This window comes from Callithrix jacchus, chromosome 14 (assembly GCF_049354715.1).
Source record: "Callithrix jacchus isolate 240 chromosome 14, calJac240_pri, whole genome shotgun sequence".
NCBI classification, from domain to species: domain Eukaryota; kingdom Metazoa; phylum Chordata; class Mammalia; order Primates; family Cebidae; genus Callithrix; species Callithrix jacchus.
In genome coordinates, this window is record NC_133515.1 from 68767757 (window position 1) to 68787387 (window position 19631).

Here is a 19631-nt window from a genome sequence, read left to right on the forward strand (position 1 = left end):
CCAGCTTGGGTATGATGACGGGAAAGGGGCTGTCAAACTCAACTCAAGGGCGTTGACAGGTCTAGGGCCAGACAAGAGCTTTACGAAAAGGAGCTGTACCCTTCTCTCTCCTGTACACTTGGAACCAGGGAAAGAGGCAAGGAAAACAGAGAACCATAACATCATACACTCGCTCTCCTGTTACCCTGGCCTGGAAGTAATTTACAGCAGACACGGCCATGGAGTGTCCAGCCCTCAAGAAGGTCTTGTAGAATGAAAGAACTATTAAATCAACAGGGAAAGGGTGGGTGAAAATCCACCAGGGCTGCTAGCTATTTCGGCTAACAAGCTCACTCTTAGTTAAAGAGGCCTCAGAGCTCCTTGGTCCATCCAATGGTAGAGCTCGGAGGTCAGGAAGCAAATCTGAGGGTCTCACCCTGGTCACAAGGGGAGGTGGGTGCTGACTTGGATCGATCTTCCTCAGATGGTGAGCTTCCAGAAGCAGGCTGCGGGGACTCGGCACCAGCAATGAGCTAGAGAGGAGAGAAAGCAGGGACAGAAGCATCAGAAGGGAGGGTTGAGAGTTTCCTGACATCAAAAGCATCAAGATGCCACACAAGAGCTGTGACAGTTCCCAGAGCAGTGGGAACTCAGTAGACCTCTTCCCTTCCGCAGCCATCACCAAAGTAGCCAAAATGAAGTTCAGTTCCTCTGTGACTTCTGACCAAAGCACGAACCACAAAAGGCATTTCAATGCATCTTCCCACATTCACAGCAAGATGATGACTTCCCCTCGTTCCAAAGAGCTGAGACAGAGGTGCAGTGTTTGATCCAAGCCCATCCAAAAGGATGAAGTAGTTTGGGTTGTGCAAGGACACTATAAAGGTCAGCAAATTGAAAAAGTAGTCCAGATTTACAGGAAGAAATATGTCATCTACACTGAATGGGTACAGCAGGAAAAGGCTAATGGCACAAGTGTCCACTTGTGGGCATCTCCTCCAGCAGGGTGGTTAACACCAGGCTAAAGCTGGACAAAGACCGCAAGATCCTTGAACGGAAACCCACATCTCACCAAGTAGGAAAGGGGAAGGGCAAACACAAGGAAAAAACAATTGAGAGGATTCAGGAATAAATCTTATATACAACTTTCATTAAACACTGCTAAAATGAAAAAAAAAAGAAAGGGTTCCTAGTATCCAGTGGCACTTGCTGAATTGATATTCTAGAAGCACAGACTCAAGGTTTCATTTGCCAATTAAAGGGAAGAAAACAAGAGACTTCAGTTTGTTCACTATTTATTCTCTTCAAATACAACTGACCTTTCTAAGCAAAGCTCAACCCCATGTCTTCCATAAAGCCCCCCCTCCACCCATCCAAGCAATGCAAGTTATCTCATGCAAAGCAATGTGACACTTGTCTCTGACAGCTGTTTGGCACTTATTTATTACCTTATTCAGTTTTCTACACTTAGTATCTTCATGTGTATATTGTGAGGGTTCTCTACTCAAGTAGACTATAGGTCCGTTGAAGGTAAGACTCCACCTGGCACTTTTATTGTCCCTAGTGACTTACACAAAGTAAGACACAAAGGAGATGCTCAATAAATATTTTCAGATGTATTGGTATTTGTTGGCAGATTTTAATAGAACACTTAGCGAGATTTGTTCCTTGGCATAGATGCTGGCATATCCACTCTGAGTCTCCATTAACACCAGTGGGTTGGACTGATAGATCACAAACACATCTGCTCCCTTTTTGCACTTACTCTTGGTCAATCCACTGTGCACACACATCCTTTCTGGATGGGGACTACTTGCAAGGGGCAACATGAGTGCTACCAAAGCACCAGGAAGTCTGATGTTCCTGCAAAGAAGCCTCTGAGCTTCAGACCAAGGGCACTTCTCTCCCATCCTTTCACAGTGACTTGAGTTACAATTTGGCTTTTTCCCATTTTTGCATTGGAAGCATCCCAGCAATAAAAATGGCAGGACTAGAGACCCTCAGCCTGCTACCCTGCCCCTTCTTGAATTTCTCATGTTGGCTTCTTACCTCTTGGTTCTTCCAAATCCAAGACAGGCAGACAATGTCTCAGAGCTGGCAGGACAGCCCATGTAAATACAGGGCAAAGAGAGCGGGGACTGAGTTTTCTTTTAAATGTTTCATGACAAAGAACCCGTCTTAATTTACTTCTAGACAAGAATGAAAACCACGTCCCCTGAAAACGGCTCTCTCTAGAGCTTATAAATGTGTCTGCAAAACACTGTCATCACCGAGTGTTTGCTCAGCTCACCTCTTCAGCAGGGCCCTCGCATGCTTGGGTACTGATATTCTACTTGCAATTCCAGTGCCTTAGGTCAGCGACTGAAGTCCTGTTTCCACCACTGGGATTTACAAAGCCGAGAAGAGCCACCCAAAGCACAACATCCCAGTTATCTCAACCAGGGAGAAGAGAATATTTTCCACAACCTTGCAAAACAGCTTTGCTTATTGAGAACACAGAGTAGAAGAAGTAGAAGAAAATAAAAATACTTCAACCTTTCCTACAGAAGGGAAGCAACATGAAACAGCCACGGTAGCTTCTAACAGGAGAAGATAGCCAGGAAATGTAGGAAATGCCTTTAGAAGGTAGGTCAGACAAAATTTAGGGAGACTATTTAGGTGTCACGATTGCAGAGGTACCTAGAGTCAGACTTGCTTTTCTAGTAGGGGGCTTGAGGATGTTCGCCACTGGGCAATGCGGGCTATTCCCCACTGCACCCTTCACCAGGATGTCCTGCCCTGTGAACATGGTTCTAATTTTCTCATAGCTTACTTTTCAAAGACCTCTTAAATTTTCTAGGCTAGGAGCCAGGGCTAAAGAAGAGCCTACAAACGAAATGCTATGGATGCCTTTCCCTCTGTTTACATCTGCGGGCCCTGACTTACCAAAATAACATTTTGGCAAATGGATCTCTTCTTACTGATATTTAGAATGTCACAGAGACAGAGACAGTGTTGGTCTCCAAAGAAAAACCCAGATGTTTTATGTTGCGAGACATTAACAATATTCCCCGGGCAGCTCAGGGCTGGTACTATCACAAATCATCTTGGCTTCCTCCGGAGAAAAGAATGTGGTTCCAGTTCTTCATCCATTTATCTTCATTATAATGATACCAAGGGTGAAGTTCAGACACTGACATTGCTTTCATGCCAGTTCTGGAAGCAGATAAGTCCATTTCCTTCTATCGAGTTGTTAAGCATTTTCTAGAAGGAATTTCAAATTCCTCAGCTTAAGGCTTATGTTTCTCTGGCAACACAACCCAAGGCTTGCTTTGTTTTCAGCTGAAGAGGACATTAATGCTACCTGCCTGGCCTCTCTCTTTTTTTTTCTTTAAGCACTTGCAGTTTTGAGTAAAATACCTCAAACCCAGGAGTCTTACTACCTCACTCCAGAGCACTCTCTGGAGGCCAGCACAGAGATGCTAGCCTGAACAGGGCTCCAGAAACACCACCAAACAGCCAGTTACCTTTTTCCTCCTCTGGCCGCTGTTGGTGATTTTGTCTGGGGTGACACCCAGGTCGGCCAGCACTTTGGCAATTCCTCTGGCATCCACTCCACAGTTGGGAGCCACGTTGGTCTCACATCGACGGTGAACATTCATTTTGCAGACTGTGAGGAGACACGGAGGAAAGACAGATAAATATTCAGGGCCTAAGATGTTACTTCTTTTCTTTAGATTGTATTACATATTCATGAAGTATTCCATGTTCATTTGAGATAGAATTTGGAAAATACAGAAAATAGATATAATTCTTCCATCATACAGAACAAAATCAGCCATTAAACTACCTTGCAGGGATGACCACTGTTTCTAGGTGCTTTCTTCTTTCTATGTATATTAAAATAGGCAAGTAAGTAAATATCACATTTACATTTCCTTCCAGGGAATGGACACTGACTCTAGAAGAACTTAATTCCTTTCTCTGAAAAAAGCTAATTTGAATTCTGGACCCAAATAGGTCACGTGAATACAGTCTACTCCATTACTTTACTAAAATGTTAGAACATTACTAAGAGAAGAATGACCAGTGGTTGGACTTCTAAGGCCCCTTTCAGATCTACAGTCTGAATTCAATGAATTTCTTTGTTTTTCCCTCTTCTCTTAGCAGTCCTTGGTGTAGGAGATCAAAGGTGAAAGCAACCTCCTCATTTCCAGTCTGGCACGTGAAAAGCTTAGAAGTCAGCAGCCCTCCATTCTAACAAGCAAAATGCTGAACAAACTGCAAAATTAATAGCTCTTTCGAGATCCACCAAGTGAAGTGAGGTCCTAGGGCAAACTGAAACTGCTGCTCCCAAAATCAGCCAGCCAGCCAGGCGAAATCAGAGAATCACAGCTTACCAAAGCAGAAACCTCTATAGGAACAATGCCGGGGTAGAAAAACAGTAACTGTAATTGACAAATTGGGGGCTCAGAGCCAGACAAGCCCAAGAGTCAAAAACTCTAAGGAGGACCCAGTCATTGAGTTGATAGACTTTGGTGCCTTCATTGGAGAGTTGTGCTCTTCAGGAGCTCAACTAGATTCTCCTAGTAAATATAGAGGAAATCTCATGATTCCAGCGTGGGGTTGGGGGTGAGGAAAATGAAGAGAGAACCATTTTTTTAAAAAATAGGCCAGAATACTCTGCTCTTCTTAATGAGGTCTTCCATTAGGAGAAACTATTTTATCAGAGCTTAAACTATTGAGGTTTTATCAGGCCCTGACTGATCTGTCCTACCTAAGGCCAAGGGAGGACTGAACAGCACTTGTGAGGGTCACAGCTCAAAGGCACACACTCATGAAAAGACCTAATCACAGGTCTATAGAATACTTTCCCTCCTCCACGCCTTACTCACATTACTAACAGCCTACTTACTGGCAGTTCCTTTTACCCAGTGCATAATATCTGGCAAGAAAAAAATTGTAAGGCATCCTAAAAGGCAAAAAAAACAACAACACAGTTTGAAGTGACAAGAAAAGCATCAGAACTAGACTCAGATGTAGCAGGGACACTGGAATTATCAGACTGGGAATTTAAAACAACTATGATTAAGATGTGAAGAGTTCTAATGGATAATGTACACGGCATGTAAGAACAAATAGGTAATAGAGAGATGGAAATTCCAAGAAAGAATCAAGAAGAGATGCTAGAGATCAAAAACACTAACAGAAATGAAGACTGCTTCTGATGGGATTATCAGCAGACTAGACATGGCTGAAGAAACAGTCTCCAAGCTTCAGGACATATCCATAGCAGCTTCAAAAATGAAAAAATAAAGAGAACAAAGACAGAAAAAATATCCAAGGATTGTGTGATAACTACAAAAGGTGTAACATATGCAGAGACTACCACTATGAGAAGATAGAGAAAGGAACAGAAAAAATATTAATATTTGACACAATGAGGACTGAGAATTTACCAAAATTAATATCAGACACCAAACCAAACCACAGTTCCAGGAAGCTTGAAGAACACCACACAGGATAAATGCCAAAAACAAACCAACAAAAACTATACCTAGGCATACCATTTCTAAACCACAGAAAATCAATGACTTAAGAAATGCTGAAAGAAGTCAAAGGACAAAAAACCCCTACCTATAAAGGAGAAAAAATAAGAATTGTATCCCACCTCTCCTCAGAAACCATGCTAGCAAGAATAAAGTTAAATATTCAAAATACTGAGATAAAATGCCCACCAACCTAGAATTCTCTACCCTGCAATATTATCCTTCAAACGTGAAGAGAAATTAAAACTTCCCCAGACAAACAAACATTGAAAGAATTTATCGGCACTGATCTCTCTTACAAAAAATGTTAAAAGTAGTTCTTCAGAGAAAAGATAAATGATACAGCTCAGAAACTTGGATCTACATAAGAAAGAGAACAGGTAAAGAAAGGTGAAGAAATAAGTGAAGCTAAAATAAAAACTTTTATTTTTATTCTTAATCTAACAGTTAACACTTCGCTCAAAATCATAGTATTAAAAACATGCCAATTGTGTGTGATTATAGTGTTTACATATATGCTAGGTATGCTTATGTATGAGTGAAATAAATGACAGCAATGCGACAGGGATGGCAGGGAGGAATTAGGGTAATTTTGTTATAAGGTACTTGTACTGCCATGAAACAGCACAATATTATTTGAAAGTGGATTTAGATTAGCTGTAAATGCATATTGTAAACTCTACAGCAACCACTAAAATAAGTAAAAAAAAAAAAAAAAGCATAAATGATATGCTAAGAAAGGAGAGAAACAGAATAGGATCATATTAAACGCTCAATTAAAACCAGAAAAGGCAGAAAATGAGTGGAAGACAAACACAGAAACAAAGAATAAGGGCAACAAATGGAAAACAGTGCCAAGTATGGTAGGTATTAACCCAACTATATCAATAATCACTGACTTCAAATGTCAGTGGTTTAAATATACCAATTAAAAGACAGATTGCCAGAGTGGATCATGAAAACAAGACCCAACTAACTATATGTTGTTCACAAAAACCCACTTTATAGACACATACAGATTAAAAGGAAAGACATAGAGCAAGATATACCATGCTAACACTAATCCCAAAAAAGCAGAAATAGCTAAATTAATTTCAGACACAGAAGACCTCAGAACAAAGAGAGTTATCAGGGATAAAAAGGTCAATTTCCCAAAAAAAGACATAATTTTTAATGTGCATGTACCTAAAAACAGAGGATCAAAAGAAGTGAGGCAAAAATTGATGAAACTACAAGGATAAAGAGATGCTGCTGCTTTTATAGTTAGAGACTTCAACACTCCTTTATTCAAAAATAAACAGATCCGGCAGGCAGAAAATCAGTAAGAATATAGTTGAATCAACAGCAACATCAATCAACTGACTATAACTAACCTCTATCAACAACTTCATTTAGTGACAGAAGAATACATATTCTTTTCAAGCTCACATGAAGCAATCACCAAGAAAGACCACATTTCTGGGCCATAAATCATACCTTAACAAATTTAAAAGAATGGAAATCATACAATGTCGGCTTTCAGATCACAATAGAATTAACCTAGAAATCAGTAACAGAAAGATAGCTCAAAAATTCCAAAACACTTGGAGGTTAAACATACTGCTAAATATCATATGAGTGAGAAAAGACATCTCAAGAGAAATTTTAAAATATTTTGAGTTGATTAAAATACAATTTATCAACCAGGCATGATGGCTCATGCCTGTAATCCCAGCACTTTGGGAGGCCAAAGCAGGCAGATTACTTGAGGTCAGGGGTTCAAGACTAGCCTGGCCAATGTGGTGAAACCTCATCTCTACTAAAAATACAAAAATTGGCCAGGTGTGGTGACGTATGCCTTTAATCCCAGCTATTTGGGAGGCTGAGGCAGGAGAATCACTTGAACTCAGGAGGCAGAGGTTGTAGTGAGCCAAGATCACACTACTGCACTCCAGCCTGGGCGACAGAGTGAGACTCCATCCCAAAAAAATGAATAAATAAAATAAAAAGAAAAAATGAGATAAAATACAACTTATCAAAATTAGTGGGATATAGCAAAAGCACTGCTTCAATGCAAGTTTACAGCACTGAATACACACATTAGGAAACATCTAAAAATCAATCATCTAAGCTTCTTATCTTAGGAAACTAGAAAAGGAGACAGAAGTAAGCTTACTTAAATCCAAAGTAAGCAAGAGGAAAAAAAATAATAAAAATTGGAGCAAAAAATCAATTGAATTAAAAACAGAAAATCAATAGAGAAAAATCAACAACAAAAAGCTGTTTCTTTGAAAAGATCAACAGACTCAATAAGCCTCTAGTAGTGCTAGTGAGAGAGAGAGAAGACACAAATTATCAGTATCAGAAATAAAAGAGAGGACATCACTACGAATCCGATGGGCATTAAAAGAGTAATAAAGGAGTATTATAAATAATATTACTCCCACAAATGTGATAACCCCCACAAAATAAGACTAATTCCTTAAAATATACTATCTGCCGAAACTCACACAAGAAGAAATAGGCAATACAAATAGGTCTATTTGTAAAGCAATAGAATGACTCATTAGTAACCTTCCAAATCAGAAAGTACTAGGCCCAAATGGTGAATTCTACCAAACACTTAAGCAAGAAATCATATCAATTCTCTATAATCTCTTCTAGAAGAAACAGAGGGACTATATCCTAACTCATTTTATGAGGCCACCATTACTGTAATACCAAAGCAAGATATTATTTTAAAAACTATGAACCAATAGCTGTTATGAATATGAATGCAAAAATCTTCAACAACAATCAGCAAATTCAATCCAACAATTTATAGAGAGAATACATCATGACCGAGCGGGATTTATCTCAGGCAAGCAAGGTTGGTTCAACATTTAAAAATCAACTAATGTAATCAACGTATCAATAGACTAAAGAAAGAAAAACAATCACATAATTCTAACAATAGATGTAGACAGAGCATTTGACAAATCCAACACCTATTTATGACGAAATATCTCAGCAACCAAGGAATAGAAGGGAATTTCCTCAACTTAATAAAGAACATCAACAAAAACCCTACAAGAACACAAAAAGGAAGTTCGCTCTCACCACTCCTTTTTAACACTATATTGGAAGTTCTGACTAATGCAGTAAGATAAGAAAAAGAAATACAAAGTATACTGATTAGAAAGGAAGAAATAAAACTATCTTTGTTGGTAGATGATTGATTGTCTATGTAGAAAATCCAAAAGAATCAACAAAAAACTCCTCAAACTAATAATTATTATAGCAAGATTGAAGAATACAAAGGTAATATACAAAAGTCAATTGTTCTCTAATACACCAGCAATGAACAAAAGGAATTTAAAATTAAAAACAAAACCATATATGTTATCATTCCCCCAAATGAAATACTTACATATAAAACTAACAAAATATGTAAAAGATCTATATGAGTAGACCTATAAAACCCTTGTGAAAGAAATAAAGAACTAAATACGTGTAGAGATAGTCCATATTCATGGATAGAAAGACTCAGTATTTGTCAAGGTGTCTTTCCAAACTTGATCTATGTATTCAATGCAACCTCAATCAAAACCCCAGCAAGTTACTTATGGATATCAACAAACTCATTCTGAAGTTTATATGGAGAGGCAAAAGACCCAGAATAGCTAACACACTATTGAAAAAAAAGAACAAAGTCAGAAGACTGACACTACCCAATTTCAAGACTTACTATAAAGCTAAAGTAATCAAGTCAATGTGGAATTGGCCAAAGATCAATGGAACAGACAAATAGATTAATGGAACAGAATAGAGAGCCAGAGCAGACCCAAACAAATATAGCCAACTGATCTTTGATAAAGGATCTTTGACAAAGGCAATAAAGTGGAGCAAAGACAGTTTTCAACAAATGTTGCTAGAAAAACTAGACATGCAAAATAGTGAATCTAGATACAGACCTTACAACCTTCACAAAAATGAATCCAAAATGGACTGTAGACCTAAATGTAAAAGGTAAAACAATGAAACTCCTTGAAGATAATGTAGATGAAAATATAGGTAACCTTGGCTACAGAGATGACTTTCTTGATGCACACCATGATGCATGGACATGATCCATGAAAGAAATAGCTGATAAGCTGAACTTCATTAAAATAAAAAACTTTTGCTCTGTTCCCCACCCCCCAAATGAAAACAAACCAAACAACCAAACCACAGCACTGTCAATAGAATGAGATGACAAGTAACAGGCTGGGAGAAATTATTTACAAAAGACATATATGATAAAGGACTATTATCCAAAATAGGCAACAAACTCTTAAAACTCAACAACAGCAAAATGAATAACCCAGTGGGCGAAAGACTTGAGCATACACCTCACCAAAGAAGATATTCAGATGGAAAATAAGCATATGAGAAGATACTCCACATCATACGTCATCAGAAAATTGCAAATTAAAACAACAATGAGATACCACTACACACCTATTAAAGTGGCCAAAATACAAAACACTGATAAAACCCAATGCTATTCAGGATATGAAGCAACAGAAACTGTATTCATTGCTGGTAGGAACGCATAGTGGTCTAGACACTTTGGGAGACAGTTTGGCAGTTTCTTTCAAAACTAAATATACTGTTACCATAAGATCCAGCAATTACACTACTGATATTTACCCAAATGAGGTTAAAACTTATGTTCATATAAAAAACCTGCACATGGATGTTTATAGCGGTTGTATTCATAATTGCCAAAATCTGAAAGCAAGGAAAGTGTCCTTCAGTAGGTGAACGGATAAACTATGATATATCCAGACACTGAAATATTATCCAGCCTTAAAAAGAAGTGAGTTATCAACTGTGAAAATACATAGCAGAATATTAAATGCATATTGCTAAGTGAAATATGTCCATCTGGAAAGGCTACCCTCTATATGATTCCAACTATAGGACATTCTGGAGAAGGTAAAACTATGGAAGTGGTAAAAAGATTAGCGGTGGCTCACGCCTATAATCCCAGCCCTTTGGGAGGCCGAGGCGGGTGGATGACCTGAGGTCTGGAGTTCTAGACCAGCCTGGACAACATGGAGAAATCCTATCTCTACTAAAAATACAAAATTAGCCAGGTGTGGTGGTGCATGTCTGTAATCTCAGCTACTCGGGAGGCTAAGTCAGGAGAATCGCTTGAACCCAGGAGGCGGAGGTTGTGGTGAGCTGAGGTCGCGCTATTGCACTCCAGCCTGGGCAACAGGAACAAAACTCCATCTCAAAAAAAAAGAAAAAAAAAAAAAAAAAAAAGATTCGTGTTTCCCAGGGGATAGGAGAGAGGGAGGGATGAAGAGGCAGAGCATAGAGGATTTTTTGGTTAGTAAAACTATTCTGTAAGATACTGTAACAATAGATTCATGTCATTATACATTTGTCCAAAATCCTGGATTGAACACCACCAAGTCCTAATGTAAACTATGAATTTTGAAGATGATGTGTCCACGAAGGTTCATTGACCGTTAACAAATACACCACTCTGGTTCAGAACGCTGATGGTGAGGGAGGCAGTGCATGTGTGGAGGCAGAAGGTATGTGGAAACTCTTGATACCTTTGACCAATTTTGTTGTGAACCTAAAACTACCCTAAAAAAGGAAGTCTACTAAAAATTTTTAAAAACCAAAACTGTTCCTGGAGTGAAGCCAGGCAGGATGAGCAGCCAGAGCTCCGAACACTCTACATAACCTGGTCCCGTCTGGAGAGGGCCCCCACAACCCAGCCTGGAAAGTTCAACCAAGCTACTGCACCCAAGATGCCCACTAAGCTAAAGGTAGGGGTGGGGTAAGCTGGTGGCAGGGCGACTTTCTCAGAACAAAAACAAACAAGAAACCTCCACCGCAGCCTGGCCATGGCACCCACTTGACTAACGGAGTTATCACTAATAACTGATCAGCAGGCTGATCAGAGACTCCAGCAATAGCACTGTGCCCGGGATTCTGTCCCCCGCTCCCCTGCCCCATTGCATCAGCTGCCCTTTGATGCTCACTCACTTCGTCTGCCCCGCCCACCAAACCCATGAAAGCTGTCTTCTGCCTCTTTGTGAGGTGACAGAAAGGAGAAGAAAAAAGGAGCCAAATTGAGGAATTCTTGACAAGGGCAACCAAGTTGTCTACATAACTTGACCACCAGCGCCCTCTGGTGTTGAAATGCCAGACCTGTTTGTCCTGACAAAACAACTTGGGCTGGCAGGTTGGCAAAGGAGATAACGGTTTTTTGGTTTTGGTTTTCGGGACTTTGCCTTTTATTTTTAGAAACGCTGCCATTTCCCCTGAGCTATGTAGTCATCTTAATATGTAAAAAGAAATCTCAATCGCACCTCGGTTAGCATGCCTGATGTGAGATGGTGACTTTGAAAGTGCTTTGAAAAGCTGGTGAGGAAGGAGAGCTCCAGATACTTCCGGCAGCCACAATGGGAGCATGACAGCTCCTGGAGGCTGCAGGTGCCACTGGGAGGCCACAGACCAGCAAAGAACAGTGCGCGTCCCAGCTGGAACCAAAAGAAACCTCAGATGCATTCGCATTAATGTGGCCAAATGAGCTACCCACTCCTCCGCCCTCCCCAACCTCCCGCAACACTAGTGGGGGGCACCAAGGCCAAAGGCTGTGAGCCTCGGCTGCCAATCCACTCCCAGCCCTAGGCCGCCCTTTAAGGCTTCTCTTTCCAGAATGCCTCTCAGTGCTCATTTTCACTGGTTTCATTTGGATGAAGCTGTGCCAGGAAGAAATAGAGCTGCTTTGCCAGAGGTTCTTACAAAAAGCAGAAGCACTCTTCTGCTACTACCCAATATTCACCACACATTGGTTGAGGACCTACTGTGTGCTGGGTGGTGCAGCAGCAGCCATGTTGTCTCGGGACACACTGGGTTTGGGCACTCTGACTTTCACCTTCTATTTATTACACATCCTACCGTCCTTGAGAGAGACTTGGTTTCCATGTTTCCACCCTTTTTACAGCTGTGATTGAAGCAAAAGCCAGGTCAGGCTCATGGGAATTCCTCCAAAGCAGACAACCTTCTGGGAACAGCGAAGAGCCACACCTAAGGAGGGGCACAGGTCCATGTATGCTGCAGGAATTTCTTTATGTCGGGGTAATTTGGCCCTTGAGGGTGAGCCAGGGCAATGATCTGATTTCATAACAGGTTCCAGTCATGCCACGCTTACAGACAGAGAACAAATATTTGCAAATGGGAAATTGCATGCTTGTGCAATGGAAGTTGGCAGAGGAGCGAACGACCGCAAAGTCCCAGGCAGAAGAGGAGAAAGGAGGTAAGAGGGATGGCCCCTGGGGTGAGGCTGGGCCACATGTCATCGCCAGAAAGAGATTTGGGAATCCTGATCACACGAGAACCGTGACTCAGAGTTTTCTGGGGACCATGACTGGCCACTTGTCTGCTACCCAGCATTCCTCAGATGAAAGCTCAGACTGAATCTTTAGTCAATCTGCCACATGTGCAGGGGACATTCTGATGGTCCCCAGGCATCATGGATGCAACTGCAAAGGATTCTGAATCAAGCAAAGCATTTCTGTGGCGTTCTTTCTCCCTGTGCTCCTTTCCAGGCCCTCTCTTGCCTATAAATTGCTCACACTTATTTCTGATTCATTGCCTGAATTCTTGCCGATTGTTTCACGTGTTAATACGTTCAGTGACAAGTACAGCGCAACTTTCTAGAGAACTAAAGTAACGTTTTATCTCGAGGTTCACCATGACACCTTACACAAACCAGGATGCCATGCCTTTGGCCATACTTCCGGCAGCCACAATGGGAGCATGACAGGCAGTCCTGGAGCCTGCAGGTGCCACTGGGAGGCCACAGACCAGCAAAGAACAGTGCACGTTATTCTAACTCTACAGAAGTAGCAGTACTATTGTGGCATAAATGACACCTCTCAGACCAGACCCAACAGCTAACAAGGAGCTAGCATCCCAAGCTCACTATGCAAGCCACACAAAATTAAATGTCAATGAAAAGGAAGGTAAAGCAGTCCATTAACATGGCTTGACTTCAAAGCAAACAACAAGGAGAAGGGCCCTTATGGAATCTCCTCCTTGTATAATTTAACCACAAAAAGACAAGGGTTTATATTGACTGTTTGACTTCTAGGGGCCTTTCTTTCATAATTATTCACACATATGCATAAAGAGGCATATATGAGGATATCTGTGACAGCATATATTAAAATATCGACAACACAGAAACCATTAAATATCCATCAAGAGGGAAACATTTCAACAACCTATGGAATATCCACAATTTGGACTCAGGCAATCATTTGAAAGAGTGAAGTAGACTTCTGTGCACTGCCTTGTTAACATTCCAAGACATATTATAGAAAAATCAAACTCTATGACTATGCACGTAGGACGGAATAAACAAATATGTATTGAGTGTCAGTGTGCAGGCACTGTTCTAGATGCTGGGTAAACAGAGAACAAAATAGACAAAAAAAATCTGTCCTCATGGAGCTTATATTTAGATTGGGAGAGACAGAAATTAACATTATAAGGTCTGACGTGGTGGCTCATGCCTGTAATCCCAGAACTTTGGGATGCCGAGGTAGGTGGATTACTCGAAGTTGGGAGCTCAAGACTACCCTGGCCAACATGATTAAACCCCATCTCTAACAAAAATACAAAAATTATTCAGGTGTGGTGGCAGGTGCCTGTAATCCCAGCTACTTGGGAGGCTGAGGCAGGAGGATCACTTAAACCTGGGAGCAGAGGTAGCGGTGAGCCAAGATTACACCACTGCACTCCAGCCTGGGTAACAAAGTGAGACTCTGTCTCACAAAAAAAGAAATCAATATTATATAAGCAATTTAGGCTGGGTGCGGTGACTCACACCTGTAATCCCAGGACTTTGGGAGGTCGAGGCGGGCAGATCACTTGAGGTCAGGAGTTCAAGACCAGCCTGGCCAACATGGTGAAATCCCGTCTCTACTAAAAATACAAAAATTAGCCTTGCATGGTGGTGGCATGCACCTATAATCCCAACTACTCAGAAGCTGAGGCAAGAGAATCGCTTGAACCTGGGAGGTGGAGGTTGCAGTGAACTGAGAGCCAGATCATGCCACTGCACTCCAGTCTGGGTGACAGACTAAAAAAAAAAAAATTTGATTTAGCATATTAGAAGATGATAAATGCTATGTTAGAATAAAAAAAGCAGAAGAAGTAAGAGATGAGAACTTGAGAGCATCAGTATTTAAAATGGTCAGGGTAGACCCCAGAGACAACATGACTGCATTTGTGAGGAGGTGAGGGGATCTGGGTAGGGAGGTGCAGGTGTGCCTGGCAGCCCTGAGCTACCTCCTGATTGCCCCTGCCCTCCTGGTGTTCATGCCTTTATGTAACTCCCTCCCTTGGAGAGGACTGGACATAGTGATTCTCTTCTAATGAACAGAAAACGTCAAAAGGGACGAGATGTCATGTTGACTTGTGTCTGGGGCATCTTTTACTTTTTTGCTTGTGTTGAAGGAAGCCAGTCCATGTGGAGAGGCCCATATGGCAGAGAACTGACATCCCTAGTCAGTGGCCACATGGGAGAGCTTGGAAGTGAATCCTCTTCCAGTTGGGTGTTCAGATGAGACAACAGCCCCAGCTCTCAGCTTAACTGAAACCTCATCAGAGTCAGACGCACCCAGCTAAGCCCCATCCAGATTTCTGACCAGCGGAAACTCTGAGAAAATAAGTGTTGGCAGTTTTACACCACCATGTCCTGGGATTGTTTATCAGCAATAGACTCTAATGCAGTGTGTGCGAGTTCTGTGCAGCAAAAGCACACAAAAAGCCTGAGAGGACCCACAGCACATTTTTACAAGTCTGAGGATGAAAGTGAGAAGAGAATATAAAGAAAGCCTTTAATGTTTTTAATATATATGTAACTTCCGTTTTGCTTGGATCTTTGACAGTGAGAATGTATTTATGTATTGTGTGCTTTATAATTCTAAAAATAAAAGTTCAAGTTACGGCAAGGGCCTAGCTGTTAAAAATAGTAACGAACTGACATTTTCAGAAAAGTTGATTAAAAATTATTCTTCATGTTTTTAAGTATCCAAAATACGTTTTTATTAAAAAAAGAAAAGAAAAGAAAAAGAAGAAAACAAGCAAAGGAAGGAAGGAGGGAGACAGACAGGCCTTCCTTGTAACTTTATGGCTCTGCAGAGTCAACCCAAGGAATGTGGCTAAGATCATTCCATTTTTATTAATTTTATTACTATCCTCAAAAGGGAAGAAGACAGTTGCAATTAGAAGCCAAGGGCACCAAGCCAGGGTGACCTGCTTGCCATCCCCAGCCAGGCGGTACCCAAACTAGGACAGCTCCCCAACTCCTAGCCTGTGATCTCTTCAGCCCACCACTCCTGAGGGGATTGCCTGTTCACTACTTACTGAAGTGGAGGGGACACCCTGTCCCCTTGGCCCCTAAAAACAGCCACAGGTCAGAGCAGTTATTAACATGTGTCTCAGAGAGAGGCAGGAGTGAGGAAGAAGATTCTTTAGGAATCTCAAGTCCAGGCCTTCATGGAGTACACCTTCCTCCCTGTACCTCGACCCCTGTCCTAGAGGACAGCAGGTGCTGAGCGTTCAGCCCAGATGGGGATGAGAAAAAGCAGGGCTTCTGCAGGTCCCCACAGGGAAGACTGCAGGCTCCTTCAGGAGGTCTGGCTTTCCTGTTTCTGCCCTTGGTGCCTGATGACTTCAGAGCAGCTGTGCTGAGACATGAGTGTGAGGGATGGGACGGGAGCAAGTGAGAACTGGATCTTCTCTAGAGAAGGAAACTACAATACAAATACAAGGTATCCTGTGTCTCTGCCTCCAGGGGGCACTGACTCCACGCGTCAATGGGAAAATAAAACAGGTGGAAAAGGGCCCCCAGAGAGGCCCATGGTGCCAGTGAAATTGAGATGGGAGAAGGCAGCACCGTTCCAATACAGTGGAGAATGAAAAGGATTCAAATGCCCGAGACTAGTGATGTTAATCCTGGAAACTGGGAAGCTAATTTCTGGACTGTTTCATCATGGTTGAGGGGCTCAGACAGACCCACGAATGAGTCTGGAGAGACTCAGGCACGGCAGGCACTTGAATCACAAAATAAAAGAAAAGAAATGAATTATTTTGCCTGCTCACTTTGTGCCGGTGTTTTTCTGACCTTGGTTAAGATCTGTTACCCAGCCATAGTGTGAGCGTCCTCCACTAGGATGCCCCTCTGTGGCTGTGGGCAGGAACAGGACCGCCCCAGGGCTGAGTGACCCAATGGTTCCTGGTTGTATGCCCTGTGTGCTCTCTTAAGTCTTCCATTTCCTTGCCAGTGAAAGCAGACATAATTATGCTCCCTCTACCTGACTGACAAAGGGACAGTGTCTGGGAGGGCACACACACAGTGCTTGCATCTGTGTGGCTCAGACTATTTTAGACTGGAGGGAGAGTCACCAGGACAGTCTCATGGGTCCCTCCTCGTAGACCCAAGCTCTGAAGAAACCTGTTTTGCTGAAAATACTGAAATCTATTTCCAGGAATGGGAATGGGAATAGTAAAAAGGCTGAAGCCACAGGGCAGCAGGCCAAATGGATGACCTCCTGCCAGGACCAAGGGACCAGAGCTCCAGCCCAGAAGGCCCTGCCAGCATGGTCCAGCATGAGAGGAAGCCTGGCTGAGTCTTCCTAAGCAGGAGAGGGTGGCGCAGAGCACCTACCAGAGCCAGGTGCAGGGTCAGGCTGCCTGGGTGCCAGAGCCAGCTTCATAGGGACTTGCTCGGGGAGGCTTGCAGGCCACTAAGTCTTGGTTTCTTTTTCTTAGTAATCATAGCAGCAGAACCAGGCTTAGACCAGGGCACAAGCAGCCCCTGCCGGCCTCTTCTGGCCATGACCCCTCTCCAGAGGTTAAGGAGTCTACAGGACCAAGACTTAAGGTGGAGAACGGGTCTAAAGATATAAGCAGAAGCAGCCGATTTTCCAGGGCCATCCAGCTACTCTGTATGATACTATCATGGTACACACCAAGCACTGTCCATTTGTCCAAACCCACAGAACTCTCAACACCACGAGTGGATCTCAAGGTAAACCACAGACTTTGGGTGATAATGCTGTGCAGTGCACATTCTGCGGCTGTGCACATGTGCTGCTCTGCTGGGGATGCCGGTGGCGGGAGGCTGTGTGTGCTGGGGACACAAAATATGGGAATTCTCTGTACTTTCTGCTCAATTTTGCTGTGAACCTAAAAATGCTCTAAAAAATAAAGTCTCTTAATTAAAGAGAGAGAGAGGGAGAGGGAGACGAAGAGGGTCACAGGAGAACAGCAGCAAGGGGGAAAAAGGCCAAGTGACCATATCAGAGCCACAGGAGAGTAAAAGTCTGCACACTTTGGCTGGGTAGCTTCAGGTCTGAGCTTTCATCTTCCAGCCCTCGTGTGGCCTGAGTCCCCCTCCAGGTTCCTGGGCTCCCAAGGACAGATATCCTTGCTCCAGCATCCTCATTCTTCCCCTTCTTTCCTTGAGCAGGGCCAAGAGCATTTCCTGACCAGCGAGAGCTGAATACGCGGTCCCTGGCCCTCCTTCTTCCAGGGACATCAGGGACCCACAGTTCTAACAGTGACATCAGGGTGTCTGGGCTGCTTTCTTAAAATATCAGTATTTATGAGATGATGGTATCTTCATTTAGGTTCCCCAGATTGATCAATAATTAATATATTTACAAGAAAAACCAGACATCAGCTCAGCAGGGTTCCCTCCAAAGTAGGCTCTGCTTCCCGGCAACCCCTCTCATCTTTCCAGAAGTGTGTCGCTTCTCTGCTAAAGACACTCAAGACTCCTGCTCCCCTCCCTTCTGCTCTCTTCATCTCACCTAAAGGATTCCAGGCAGGCCCCGTTTTGTTCAGGGTCACGTGCTAGAAAGAATACTCCAATGGGGAAGTGGAATGGCTCTGCCTCTACCTCCAACGGTGCTGGGAAGCTCACAGGACACCGCGTGTGTCCAGAGTCAGCTCCTCCTCATGTCTAGTGGCTGGGACGGTCTTCTGTCCCCACAATGGCTATATCTAGCCCTCGCCACCCACCTTGTGCCTCTCACATCCCCACTTCTCCCTCCTACTTCAAAAAAGACTTCCTATTTCAGAAAATAAGGGGAATCTCCTTGCAATGCCCTCACCAGATTCAAAACTTAAATGATGACTTTGTCCGCTCACCTCCTCCTGGATTTCTATCCCTGACAACAGAGATGCGTCTGCACCCAGGCCTGGTGGCCAGGCCTTCCCTCCATCTGGGAAGGCGGTGTCTGTCGTTCTCCCCAAGGCCCATCCCCACTCTTCCCTCCTGTATCAACAGTCAGTCCCCTCTCCCTCCTGCCTCATTCATCTCTCCTTTGCCACTGCCTTTTCCTGTCTAAAACATACTGAAAAAACCTCTCCCTCTATTCTCACTCTAGCCTACAGCGCTTGGGCTGCATCCCACTGTCCCACTAAGACAGCTCCTGCTGAGGTCATCGTGAAATACAACCCCTTGTTTCATGTCTTACTTTAAATAACCTCTTGGAAAGCATTTGGCACCACTTCTTTGTAAAATTGTTAAACATTCTCTACTCTTTCGGCTTCCATGGTGCCATTCTTGGCTACTTTTCCTCCTACTCATGAGTCGTTACCTCTCGTTCCCGTGGCAGGCCCACCCTTGGATGTTGGTACCCACCCCCGTGGGGTTATCTTTGACTTTTTTTTCTTCATACTCAAGGTACTTACCCTGAAGAATGACACTGCCTTTATAGCTTCCATTGCTTAGATCCTGACAAAACTGACATGGAAATGCTCAGTCTAGACCTCTTCCCCAAGTGTCAGTGAGAATGTCCAACAGGCAGGCAGCTCCATGTAAATCTGCCACGGGCACCTCGAGTTAAGGTGTCCCCAACTCAGGCTCCATTTCTGCCTCCAACCCTGTCCTCCCTCTGGTGTCCGCACGTCAGTGAATGCTATCACTGTCTGCCAAACTGCATCTGATCGCCACATCCAATAAATTACTCCTCCCTGATATTTTACATTCATTCTCCTCTTCATTCCCACCGCAGCCAGGATCTTACTTCCAGTTCTCATAGTTTCTCACTGGGATCGCTTCAATGACCATTTGTT

General features: G+C 42.9%; 1 protein-coding gene across 5 annotated transcripts in view; it reads right to left on the reverse strand.

The window, feature by feature from the left end:
• PRKCE (protein kinase C epsilon) overlaps positions 1 to 19631 on the reverse strand; it is a 543399-nt gene that overhangs the window by 184488 nt on the left and 339280 nt on the right. For all 5 annotated transcript variants that reach the window (XM_035272648.3, XM_078349415.1, XM_035272650.3 and 2 more), the window contains 2 exons: positions 3486 to 3628; positions 416 to 512 (listed from right to left, as the gene is read on the reverse strand). In XM_035272648.3, the coding sequence (XP_035128539.1) occupies positions 416 to 512; positions 3486 to 3628 (240 nt within the window). The remainder of the gene's footprint in view (positions 1 to 415; positions 513 to 3485; positions 3629 to 19631) is intronic.